Genomic DNA, 13,559 nt, shown 5'->3' on the forward strand with positions numbered 1-13,559 from the left:
ACATTAGCTAGCATGTGCTAACTAATATGAGCTCACTTGCCAAGTACAATTTGTATTCCAGTGGTACCAAGTTGTTTTCACGTATTGTTTAGGCTGTGTGTCAAACAAGTTGATCCGACCTCTATGTACGTCTCTGACTGACAAGATCACTGACTCCAGATCATCATTTCTGATTGAAACATGGTTTGGAGATGATGTGACATTTTAAAGTGTGTTAGTGATATATTGCAGTTTGATAATAATCATCATTTTAAGTCACTGGTTGTTTGTTTTCTGCCCTTTACTTTAATAATTATTAACTGTAGCTGTGCTGTAGCGGTTCGTGTATTAATGCCTTTGGGGTCTGGTGCAGGGTTAGGGTTAGAATACATGTAGATGTGTTGATGCACATTATGCATAACGCCTGTAAATCTTTAGCCGTCAGCTGTTAGCAACAAGTGCTGAGGTTAGTACAACAAGCTGATCAGTCACACTATGGCACCAATGAAGCGCTGGCTCTGAATAGGATCAGCCGCTTGTTAACGTGCATCAGTCAATCAGGAGACGATCCTGTCTTTAATGAATCATCATCATCAATGAACCCAATAATCTGTGACATCATCAGTAATCTGTGACACCATCGGTAATCTTTACCGTGGCTGTGGTGACTCAGACTGGTTTCTGGTATCACAGCTGTAGTCAGGCGGCTCATCGTATGACGCCATGTCCGTTCTGATTTCCTGTCATCATGGTCACTTCAGGTGTGAAGATGGAGACCCGGGCCGAGCTCTGCTTTCCTGCCCAGATGGGAAAGACTTCCTGTCTGTTCCCGAGGCGTTGGACTCAGATGGCGGTGATACATGGCTGATGGCCGAAGTGTTTGACGTCATCGGTGTGGACTGGCAGACCTGGTTTGGTTCTCTGTGTGTTCTGCTCTGGCTGCTCTACCTAATCCTCCTCTAATGAGGCTCGGTAACTGACTGTATTTGTTGAGAAGTTTTCCCAGAGTGCAGCAGGATGACGTATGTTTGTAGTTCAACAGGAAGTTAGCATCGCCCTGGTTCACTCCACAAACAGCCAATGGGATTCTTCCTTTTGATCCAGACGCAGGAAACACAGTTTACTAGACGAGACGCCACATTGTGGAGACAGGAAGTAAATCATTTTGACCTATTAATTACCTTAAGTTATTTTCCAAAATGTAGAATTCTTTTTTATAGCACTTTGATTTTTTCAGAAGTAAAAAGCTAATGTTAACCTGTAAAGGGATGACACCGTGATCACATGACTTCCTGTCACCTCCACTAAGATGAAAGTATTCTAGTGATGATGTTTGTTATCTTATTTAAACTCACCAGAGTATTCTCTGACATATTTTTATATTGTAGAACGAAATGTTAAAATGTCTTTAAAGGAGTCATCACCAGGAAATCGCAATTTCTCTTGTTAAAACATGCATATCTGTGTTTGACCTCAGTTGAAACTTGCCTGAAAGGCTGGAGTTTGAAAGTGGCGCCGTTTTTTCGCTTCTGCTCTTTTTCCGAACAGGAATAGCACACAAGGGTGTGCATTCCTAAAGCACGAGATTTTGATTCTGCGCCTACGGTGACGTCACCGTGGAGGCTACTTGCATAAGCCCACCCCTCTTTCACCACCCAACCCCCCCCCGTCCGCTACCTGACGTCCTGCTGTAAACGTGTCTCTTCAACCGTCTCTGGCTCTTCACTCTCCGGTTCGGGTTCCGACTCTGGTTCGTACATAAATGCCTGAATTCCGTAAGGTTCGTCATTTAGTGTGTGCGCCATGACAGGGGGCTGTTTATGTTTTGGAGTCTGCATGCAGGCAAGCCCCCCCGGCTCTGTCCTTCCTGCGGCGAATCAACGCGCGCCTCATTACATATTATACAATGCACATCCGGACCAGTCAAAACCTCGCGCGTAATCTCGCGTGATAAAATCGCGGTACGAAAAAGGGTCAGAACAAGCTCAATGTTTGATTAAATTTTTTTTTTTTTTTTCTAATAAGTTTTACGAATTGATCCAAAGCGATCCAAGGGGGGCTGGATACGTATAAAACCAGGTTATGACTCCTTTAAGATGTTATTTCAGGCATCTAAACAATAGGAAGGAATAGGAAGATCACACCGAGTGGACATTAGATGAACTGCAGTTGAACACACTTGCATTGATTATTAGATTAATACTGTCCATATATCTTAATAGAGTGTTGGTGATAGTAACTGGCATTGATTATGTCATGTATAAATATAATAAAGATTATTTCTGTAGAATAACTTGAATGAAGTCACGTGTTTGTTTTGCTTGTGTGTATTATTTATTGTCACTGACTCAACATATCTCAATTTAATCCTGATTACATTTTAATTTAAAAGATGAATACCTTTTTTAAATTTTGACAGGATTATTTGTTTATAATATTAGTAAAATTCACCCAAAGTTCTTTTTTGGCATTTTTTTAAATTAAAACATTTAACTAAAAAAAACATTTTGGGAGTTTTAAAGGCATGTTTCAGTTTCTTAACATATTTTAACGTGAGAAGTTTTCGCCACAGCCCTGTGATAGACTGGCGACCTGTCCAGGTGTACCCTGCCTTGGCCCAATGACAGCTGGGATCGGCTCCAGCCCCCTGCGACCCTGAATACAGGATAAGCGGTAGAAAATGGATGGATGGATGGAAGTTTTCTCCACCAATACCCTAATTGTATTTATATAAAGTCTAGATGTAATGAAACATGTCTTTGTACTGTTGTAGCCAATTTCGATGATGTGAGAATATGTTCTGTTGTGTATGTGTCAGTCAGGTAAGTAGCAGTGATGCTCGTCCACCTGGGCACTGGGGGGCGTAGCCAGGGAGTCACGGTGGTGACGTAGACTATACGTGGGAATCACCGGTGCACAGCTGGGGGGAAGTTAGGGTCACACAGTTTTAGTTAGTGTGTTTCTGTTTCATTATAACGCTGTTCTTTTTGGTTTTTCCTTCGTAGTTACACGTTGGTTTCAGCTTACTCATTCATCACAGCTGCTTTTTTCAAAAATAAACGGAGACTCAGACGTCATTGCAGACGTCATATTTTGAACAAGAACGCGTTGAAAATGACTCAAATTCCCTAAAGTGGCAGTTTTGTGGTTTGATTGCCGACATAAAGTTGATAAACGACGCTTCAACGGACGGATCAGCTGATTTCATTCGATGGACCCGGACTAACGAAGAATCACGGTAGGACCATTTAAGAATTGTTACAAGCTGTGTGGAAGAAATGGGACTTCTCCCAACGGGATACAGGTGCATCCTTCTTCAATTGTAAAATTCTTATCAAAATGAGTGACGTGGACATAAATGCTGTCAATGGAAAAAGACGAATTAAACTCACTGTTAAAGCAATGGAAGAAAAAATATTCTCTCAACAAAAGGAAAAAAAAATCCAGGGAAAATAAACTAAACTAAACAAACTAAAAAGGAAGTTGAGCAACTGATGCTTTCTAAAAAGAATGTTTCCGAGCTTCAGTACAAATATGATACGCTTAAGCAACAGAACTACATGAATCCTTGGAAGCACAGCTACCAGAGGACGAAATGTCAAAACAAAATGAATGGTTTGAAACCATAATGAATCGCACCAATGAAATAAGACAAACAATGCAAACGTGGTGATGATGATGATGATGATGTGCAAGATGATGACAATGCTGGCTACACATGTAAGTGAATGCTAATGAGATTGATCCAAGATTGATCCAAGTGTGTCCTGAGACCCAGGAGTTCGTTCCACCACTGAGGTGCCAGAACAGAGAAGAGTCGGGACTTGGCTGAGCGGACTCCAATCTGGGCACTGGACTCCAATCCGGGCCCTGGACTCCAGTCCGGGCCCCTCTTGCTGTGCGACAACAGTGCTAACCATCATCATAATCGCCTTTTCCTCCTGTTAAAAAAACAATGAAGTTAGCTTCCATCATTAACATTTGCGGCATTTAACATTTGCTTTTATCCAATTCTGGCTCATGTCTGGCCTCATGTCTGCCCTCATGTCTGCCCTCATGTCCATCCTCATGTCTGCCCTCATGTCTGCCCTCATGTCCATCCTCATGTCTGTCCTCATGTCTGTCCTCATGTCTGTCCTCATATCCGCCCTCATGTCTGTCCTCATGTCCGCCCTCATGTCTGTCCTCATGTCCGTCCTATGTCTGTCTTCATGTCCGCCCTCATGTCTGTCCTCATGTCCGCCCTCATGTCTGTCCTCATATCCGCCCTCATGTCTGTCCTCATGTCCGCCCTCATGTCTGTCCTCATGTCCGTCCTCATGTCTGTCTTCATGTCCGCCCTCATGTCTGTCCTCATGTCCGTCCTCATGTCTGCCCTCATGTCCGCCCTCATGTCTGTCCTCATGTCTGCCCTCATGTCTGTCCTCATGTCTGTCCTCATGTCTGCCCTCATGTCTGCCCTCATGTCTGCTCATGTCTGTCCTCATGTCTGCCCTCATGTCTGCCCTCATGTCTGCTCATGTCTGACCTCATGTCCGCCCTCATGTCCGCCCTCATGTCCGCCCTTATGTCTGTCCTCATGTCTGCCCTCATGTCTGTCCTCATGTCCGCCCTCATGTCTGTGCTCATGTCCACCCTCATGTCCGCCCTCATGTCTGCTCATGTCTGCCCTCATGTGGTGGGGGATAAAAGAGGAAGGCTATGTAGAGTCCAGGTGAACTCTGAACAACTGAGTCTTGAGTTCCTTGTGGAAGCCGGTGAGCGACTCTGCAGTCCTGACATCGGTAGGGAGCTTGTTCCACCATTGCGGTGCCAAAACGGGGAAGAGTTGTGACTTTGTGTTCAGCAGGAGGATTTTTAGTGTGTATTAGTATTTTTACTTATAGTGGAGTATTCTCACAGTGTGTATTAGTACTTTTACTTGTAGTGGAGTATTATCACAGTGTGTATTAGTACTTTTACTTGTAGTGGAGTATTCTCACAGTGTGTATTAGTACTTTGACTTGTAGTGGAGAATTCTCACAGTGTGTATTGGTACTTTTACTTGTAGTGGAGTATTATCACAGTGTGTATTAGTACTTTTACTTGTAGTGGAGAATTCGCACAGTGTGTATTGGTACTTTTACTTGTAGTGGAGTATTATCACAGTGTGTATTAGTACTTTTACTTGTAGTGGAATATTCTTACAGTGTATTAGTACCTCTACTGCAGTGATTGTACCACCTCATCCTTAACTTAAACAGATTGACTATCAGGCGTGATGAGTGTCATAAAATGGCTGCCCTGACCTCCCATGATTCCCTGCAGGTTGACCAATGGCAGCCCTGCCCTGTGTGATGTCACAGCGGTATAAAGCCCCCCACCGGCGGCTGCCAGCTCTGAGCAGAGTCAGCGTTCCCGGCCTGGACGCCTCGGCTGGAGAACTGCTGTCGGGAGGAAAAAACAAAACTACAGCGCTGACTGTAGTTTTGTTTTTTTTTGTTTGTGGTTCCTTCAAGGCTCAACCTTTTTTGGATCTTGTGGATTCTGTGGATAAAGAGATTTGCGTTTTTCTGAAGAGCAGCCCGCCACTGGGCATCCAGGCATCCTTGTGCACACAAGTAAGTGTCTTTAAAGTTGTCTGAAGTGTTGTGACTGACTGACTGACGGACGGACATCGGTCTGCTGACAACACAGACCAGACTCCATTCATTTTTAGTCACGTTTTAGAGAGTAGCGGTGAGAGTAGCAGTGAGGCTTTTTGCTGCTTTTTGCTCATGCTGAAGGTTATAATGGGACGTCCCAGAATAGCCCTGATAGCATCAGCCTGGACTCTCAGCTGGGTGGCTGATGGCTTTTTAAGGGAATCAGCAGCAGGGCTATCAGTTGCTCCTCCAGCTATGTGCCACATGGTGGCTGTCAATCAAACTGAGGTGTGGTGGAGGGGGCTGGTGTTATTTTTAGGGTAGTCTCCTGTGTTGGATAAACCCCCAAGGGCTGTGTCTGACTGAGATCCATCACTGAAGCTTTTATTTTGGAGGAGTGTGAACAGCTGTTGGTGTGTTGTTCGGGTTTATTATTACCTTTAGTTTTATGTGGTTTGATCCTGCTGCTTCTCTTTTCTTGCGAAGGATAAGGAAGTTGTCTCCGCTGGTTTTCAGTCTCTCGTCACAATCAGAAAATTTTCCACATCAACAATTTAATCACTTATTTACAGTGGTCAAAAAGGTAGATTTACAGCCACAAAATCAAATTTTTTCATATGTTTTGTGGAAATAAGAGCTGTGAGAGCAAAACAAGTTTCTAAAGTGTATCCGGCATGAATACATCCTCAAACTGAAAATATTCATGAGCATATAGTCATTTGTTTTTTCTATTAAATGCTTGGATTGGGTTTCATTTTGAGTGTCAGACACTTGATTTCCTGCACTGTGGTGACATTTTCTGCATCAGTTTCTATTGTAAATGTCTTCATGTGAAGCAGAAGTGTAACAGTGGTCTAGCATGATATCATAGACACATGAGGGCTGGTTTGCTGTCAATATATCCACAAATGAGCAGAAAAAGAGAATAATTCAGGAGATTGTTCATTTTATTAAATGTTTTTTTAAACAAGTACTCAAGCTACCGGTGTGTCGGTTGGAAACCCGCCGGTGTGTCGGTTAGAAACCCGCCGATGTCGGTGTGTGTGTGATGTCGAGCCTTCACATTAAGTTAAGCTGTAACCAGATCTGTTCTGATGTGGCGTTCAGGGACTCACAGAAACCTCATGATGTCTCCTCACAATGTAACTTCTGACACAAGGATATTCAAGGTATTTGAATTTCCTATTAAGTTTGAGCTCCTCAGTTTAAGTATTTCCAAGGTAATAATGCATCCCTGAATTTGCACCATAAAAACCCCATAAACTCTTCATATGATTCATTAAAATAACATAATAAGAAATACCATTAAATTATTATTGCAATTATTTAAATTTTTATCATAAATAATTGTTTCCTGTTCCATGTTCTACCACATTTTTTGACATATTATTATAAGCAAAATAAAAAATACAATGAAAATAGACTCTAGGATAATAAACATCACAAAGCAAAAACGTCACAAACGGCAAGCATACACATTTCTTTTTAAAAATAGACTAATATTATAGAATCCAAGCCCCAACAGATCTACTCATTGATTAGTCTGCATGAATCTGTAACGAGTTCACGTTGTTCAGATGAGTCTCTCCAGGACGTTCCGACCAATCGGCGTGTTTATGAGCTGTAATGACCAGGATGTGATGTCACTTTGACGTCACAGCTGTCGGCACTGTTTGTTGTTGAGAAGGTGAGAGAAACTCCTAGCTGGGTCCTCCTATTTTTGTGCAAATAAATTTATTATGTTGATTTTTTTTTTGATTGAAACTTAATACTGCTGGTTATGAAACTTGTATATTAACTGAACACACATATATATATATATATATATATATATATATATATATATATATATATATATATATATATATATATATATATATATATCAAATTTACAGCTGATATTGGAACTACTTAAAGGGCCGCCGGTAGGAATCAAATCTAATTGTAGGTTTTTGTAATGTTTAATAACTGTTATAATTGGTCTGGCGGTGGTAATGTTGATGTTAGGACTCTACAGACTAGTTTACTAGACTAGTTCAATGTTGATGTTAGGACTCTACAGACTAGTTTACTAGACTAGTTCAATGTTGATGTTAGGACTCTACAGATTAGTTTACTAGTTCAATGTTGACGTTAGGACTCCACAGACTAGTTTACGAGACTAGTTTAATGTTGACGTTAGGACTCTACAGACTAGTTTACTAGTTAATGTTGATGTTAGGACTCTACAGACTAGTTTACTAGACTAGGTTAATGTTGACGTTAGGACTCTACAGACTAGTTTACGAGACTAGTTTAATGTTGACGTTAGGACTCTACAGACTAGTTTACTAGTTAATGTTGACGTTATAACTCTACAGACTAGTTTACTAGACTAGTTCAATGTTGATGTTAGGACTCTACAGATTAGTTTACTAGTTAATGTTGACGTTAGGACTCTACAGACCAGTTTACAAGACTAGGTTAATGTTGACGTTAGGACTCTACAGACTAGTTTACTAGACTAGGTTAATGTTGACGTTAGGACTCTACAGACTAGTTTACTAGTTAATGTTGACGTTAGGACTCTACAGACTAGTTTACTAGTTAATGTTGACGTTAGGACTCTACAGACTAGTTTACTAGACTAGTTCAATGTTGATGTTAGGACTCTACAGATTAGTTTACTAGTTAATGTTGACGTTAGGACTCTACAGACCAGTTTACAAGACTAGGTTAATGTTGACGTTAGGACTCTACAGACTAGTTTACTAGACTAGGTTAATGTTGATGTTAGGACTCTACAGACTAGTTTACGAGACTAGTTTAATGTTGACGTTAGGACTCTACAGACTAGTTTACTAGTTAATGTTGACGTTATAACTCTACAGACTAGTTTACTAGACTAGTTTAATGTTGATGTTAGGACTCTACAGACTAGTTTACTAGACTAGTTTCATGTTGACGTTAGGACTCTACAGACTAGTTTACTAGACTAGTTTAATGTTGATGTTAGGACTCTACAGACTAGTTTACTAGACTAGTTCAATGTTGACGTTAGGACTCTACAGACTAGTTTACTAGACTAGGTTAATGTTGACGTTAGGACTCTACAGACTAGTTTACTAGTTAATGTTGACGTTAGGACTCTACAGACTAGTTTACTAGACTAGTTTAATGTTGATGTTAGGACTCTACAGATTAGTTTACTAGTTAATGTTGACGTTAGGACTCTACAGACCAGTTTACAAGACTAGGTTAATGTTGACGTTAGGACTCTACAGACTAGTTTACTGGACTAGGTTAATGTTGACGTTAGGACTCTACAGACTAGTTTACTAGTTAATGTTGACGTTAGGACTCTACAGACTAGTTTACTAGACTAGTTCAATGTTGATGTTAGGACTCTACAGATTAGTTTACTAGTTAATGTTGACGTTAGGACTCTACAGACCAGTTTACAAGACTAGGTTAATGTTGACGTTAGGGCTCTACAGACTAGTTTACTAGACTAGGTTAATGTTGATGTTAGGACTCTACAGACTAGTTTACGAGACTAGTTTAATGTTGACGTTAGGACTCTACAGACTAGTTTACTAGTTAATGTTGACGTTATAACTCTACAGACTAGTTTACTAGACTAGTTTAATGTTGATGTTAGGACTCTACAGACTAGTTTACTAGACTAGTTTCATGTTGACGTTAGGACTCTACAGACTAGTTTACTAGACTAGTTTAATGTTGATGTTAGGACTCTACAGACTAGTTTACTAGACTAGTTCAATGTTGACGTTAGGGCTCTACAGACTAGTTTACTAGACTAGTTTCATGTTGACGTTAGGACTCTACAGACTAGTTTACTAGTTAATGTTGACGTTAGGACTCTACAGACTAGTTTACTAGACTAGTTTTGATGTTAGGACTCTACAGACTAGTTTACTAGACTAGTTTTGATGTTGGGACTCTACAGATTATTTCCTGGGAGAGCACATTTTTCGGGCTGTTGGGGTGACACATCTAGACGGATGCTCCCCCGCTCCAGAGAGGAGACCCCAACCAGGTCTCCTCCATCATGGCTGAAAGACCACTATTGCTGCATTGTACATGTTGAAGTCCCAGTTCTGGTCTGGTTGATCGGTGCTATGCTATGCTAATATTGTACTGCTCCATCAACACTCCAAATAAGGTCATCTAGACATAAATACAGCACAGACCTTGTTGTTTGGACTGAAGACAGTCTGTAGATGTGAATACATGTGTGTTTGCATCGATTTAAAGGTTATTGGTTTTTCCAGTAACATTTTGTAATCAAACTTAATACTGCTGGTTATAAACCTTGTATATTAACTGAACTCATAAATATATCAAATTTACAGCTTATATTGGAACTACAAAATAAAATGTAGTAAAACGGAATATATTTTTGTCTTTAAATTTAAAAATGGGCATTTTTAAATAGATTTTTTTTGTCTGTTTTCTGTCTCCTTTTTAATTGTAATTTAATTGTAATCCTTTTTATTACCACAGTACTAAATATGTACTTAACATTAAAAATTAGATGCTGTGAGATCACAGACAAGTTCAGCACCTGTTGAACAGGTGTTGTTATCTGCTCTGAGCTCTGTGATGGATCAGCCAGACCTCATAGAGCCTGGGATAGACCTCCTATAAATAAACCCTGAGGGGATCAAACCCACAATCTTTATCACACAGTCAGCAGGGCAGCTGTCAGAGACGAGATAAAACACAGCAGGACGTCTTCTTCAGACCAAAGTGTCTTTCTGCTTCCTGTCAGTGATCAGCTGTGTTGATATCTTGATCAGATTTTCTTCAATATCATTGTCCATGAAACATACCTATAACATACGTTTCATTCTTTAGCTTGAGATGATTAAACAGATGAAGGGTTTGAACATGGGTAATGTTGGCACCAGGTTTGGAAGAAGAATGTGAAGATAAAAAGGAAAAGATTTTGATATTCTTTGAAATGATAAATCTGTTTAAACCTTTGTTTATTGATTTATATTAGTATTATTCTTGTTGTGTGGTGGGACAGTTGAGAGCGGTGACTCTTTACTGGCTGTCATCCTGTAAAACGATTGTTTCCTCTGAGCAGCTGGTCCCAACCAAAAAAAAGACCAAAAAAAAGACAAAACGTACTTCCATTGAAGATGGAAGTACGTTTTGTCTTTTTTTTAAGTTGAATTTTTTTTGGCTGTTCGCCTGTTTTCATTGGGGCCAGGTGGGAGAGAGAGGGGGACGACATGGTGAAAGGGCTGCCGGTAGGATTTAAACCGGGAGCCGCTCAGTGAGGACTTAGCCTCAGTACGGGGGGCAACAACTCTACCATGGAGCGACTGACCTGTCCGGCGCTCCGACATTTTGTCTTTTAAATTTATTTTTTGGAGTGAATTATTAAATGTTTGTGCTCCTGTTTTGATGAGTTCTGGCCATTTGTTTTATCGTGTGTTGTGTATTTCCTGCAGGGTGCCGACCAACATGTCTACACAGGCGCCGACGTTCACACAGCCGCTGCAGAGCGTCGTGGCACTAGAGGGTAGTGCTGCGACGTTCGAGGCTCAAGTTAGTGGTGAGGAAGCTTTGTGTTGTTTCTGTTCCACACAAACTATCTCATGATGTTTCACTGCTTTTACTCTTAAAATTAAAAATAATAAGTTTAGTTGTCCAGAATGTTTCCTGACCACGAAATCTAAACATTAACAAATATATTAATAAAGATATTAATAACGGTTTATGACATTAAACTTAATTTGAGCCTAACTGAATCTATCATCAGCTCACCTGTTCAGAGTTCTGGAGGTCCAGACTGATCTGGTCCTTGTGTTCTCTGCAGGTTCTCCAGTTCCTGAGGTGAGCTGGTTCCGTGATGGTCAGGTTCTTTCTGCCGCCGCTTTGCCCGGCATTCAGATCTCGTTCAGCGATGGCCGCGCTGTTCTGAGGATCCCCGCTGTGACCGCCGCACACAGCGGGAGATTCTCGGTCAGAGCCACCAACGGTGCTGGACAAGCCACAAGTACAGCTGAACTCCTCGTTACAGGTGAGAGCACAGAAAAAACGACCACAACAAGACTTTAACCAACCACAAAGATGTCAAATAACCAAAGATGTCAAATAACCAAAGATGTCAAATAACGTATAAGACATAAAGCAACCGCAGGGAATCATACAGAAGTGGGCGTGATTTCACTTCTCGGACCACTTTATTTCATAATTCTACAGTGGGGGACCCGGGCTCAGGCTTTAATCTTTAGTCTCCTCTCAGACCAGTTGGATATTGTGTTCCAATATCAGTGTGGGTCTAAATGCAGCCTGTTAATCAGGTGATCAAGCCGATACAGATGCAGCTGTTGCAGTATAACTTTCCTAAAGAGGAATTATAATAATTGTAGTTTATAAAGCGATTAACTTGAACCAGGAAGGATCATGTGTCTGAGTCCTCCATATGTCGACTATACCAGACCATGTTAATATGCTGACCAGCTAATATGTGAAAGAGGGTTGTAACCTTTACATGCATGTTAAAATAACTCCATGTAAATGGAGTAATGCGTAATGAGGCATTTTTTCTTTTGTCTGCAGCGGAGACGGCGCCTCCTAACTTCCTTCAGAGACTACAGAGCTCCACAGTGAGACAGGGCAGCCAGGTGAGACTGGACGTCCGTGTCTCGGGTATCCCAACGCCTGTGGTGAAGTTTTACAGAGAGGGAGCCGAGATCCAGAGCTCTTCCGACTTCAGGATCCTCCAGGAAGGAGAACTGTACAGTCTGATGATCGCTGAAGCCTTCCCAGAGGATTCTGGGACATATTCTGTGACCGCCACCAACAGCAGTGGACGAGCCACCTCCACCTGTGAGCTGCTGGTTCAGGGTAAGACCTTTGTTACTAGATCCACTCAGTGAATGTCTTACTTCTAAAGAAGTAATCTGAGAACCCCAGTGATCCTGACTCGTTTGTTGTCTCATGTGTTTCTGCTGCAGGTGAGGAGGCTGTACCTGCTAAGAAAACTAAGACTCTTGTGTCCTCGTCCCAGATGTCCACGTCCCACGCCAGAGTTCAGAGGGTGAGACTGTAAAAACACAACCTGCTCAATTATCTGCTTAAATTTGGCTGAGCCATTAATCAATTAGGATGTTGTCTTCCAGTGATTTTGACAATAAGATAAATGAGATATTACAGTACAGTACAGTCTACAGTTACTAGAGAAGTACCCGTAGGACCGGTGTAGTACAGTCTACAGTTACTAGAGAAGTACCCGTAGGACCGGTGTAGTACAGTCTACAGTTACTAGAGAAGCACCCGTAGGACCGGTGTAGTACAGTCTACAGTTACTAGAGAAGTACCCTTAGGACCGGTGTAGTACAGTCTACAGTTACTAGAGAAGCACCCGTAGGACCGGTGTAGTACAGTCTACAGTTACTAGAGAAGTACCCGTAGGGCCGGTGTAGTACAGTCTACAGTTACTAGAGAAGTACCCTTAGGACCGGTGTAGTACAGTCTACAGTTACTAGAGAAGTACCCGTAGGACAGTTGTAGTACAGTCTACAGTTACTAGAGAAGTACCCGTAGGACAGTTGTAGTACAGTCTACAGTTACTAGAGAAGTACCCGTAGGGCCGGTGTAGTACAGTCTACAGTTACTAGAGAAGTACCCTTAGGACCCGTGTAGTACAGTCTACAGTTACTAGAGAAGTACCCGTAGGACCGGTGTAGTACAGTCTACAGTTACTAGAGAAGTACCCGTAGGGCCGGTGTAGTACAGTCTACAGTTACTAGAGAAGCACCCGTAGGACCGGTGTAGTACAGTCTACAGTTACTAGAGAAGTACCCGTAGGACCGGTGTAGTACAGTCTACAGTTACTAGAGAAGTACCCGTAGGACCCATGTAGTACAGTCTGCAGTTACAAGAGAAGCACCCGTAGGACCAGTATAGTACAGTCTACATTTTTTTTTGTTTTAG

General features: G+C 41.5%; 2 protein-coding genes across 2 annotated transcripts in view; both read left to right on the plus strand.

Moving 5' to 3' along the window:
• ccdc141 (coiled-coil domain containing 141) overlaps positions 1-1,107 on the plus strand; it is a 35,440-nt gene extending 34,333 nt beyond the window's left edge. Inside the window, exon 28 of the mRNA XM_084022150.1 lies at positions 741-1,107. Within this exon, the coding sequence (XP_083878276.1) occupies positions 741-942 (202 nt within the window). The 3' untranslated portion in view covers positions 943-1,107. The remainder of the gene's footprint in view (positions 1-740) is intronic.
• A 9,960-nt stretch (positions 1,108-11,067) lies between these two features.
• The window catches only part of ttn.2 (titin, tandem duplicate 2), a 224,101-nt gene continuing 221,609 nt past the window's right edge, over positions 11,068-13,559 (plus strand). Inside the window, exons 1-4 of the mRNA XM_084022030.1 lie at positions 11,068-11,172; positions 11,437-11,640; positions 12,183-12,470; positions 12,581-12,663. Coding sequence (XP_083878156.1) covers positions 11,082-11,172; positions 11,437-11,640; positions 12,183-12,470; positions 12,581-12,663 — 666 coding nt within the window. The 5' untranslated portion in view covers positions 11,068-11,081. The remainder of the gene's footprint in view (positions 11,173-11,436; positions 11,641-12,182; positions 12,471-12,580; positions 12,664-13,559) is intronic.

This window comes from Eutrigla gurnardus (assembly GCF_963514095.1).
Source record: "Eutrigla gurnardus genome assembly, chromosome: 12".
NCBI classification, from domain to species: Eukaryota; Metazoa; Chordata; class Actinopteri; order Perciformes; family Triglidae; genus Eutrigla; species Eutrigla gurnardus.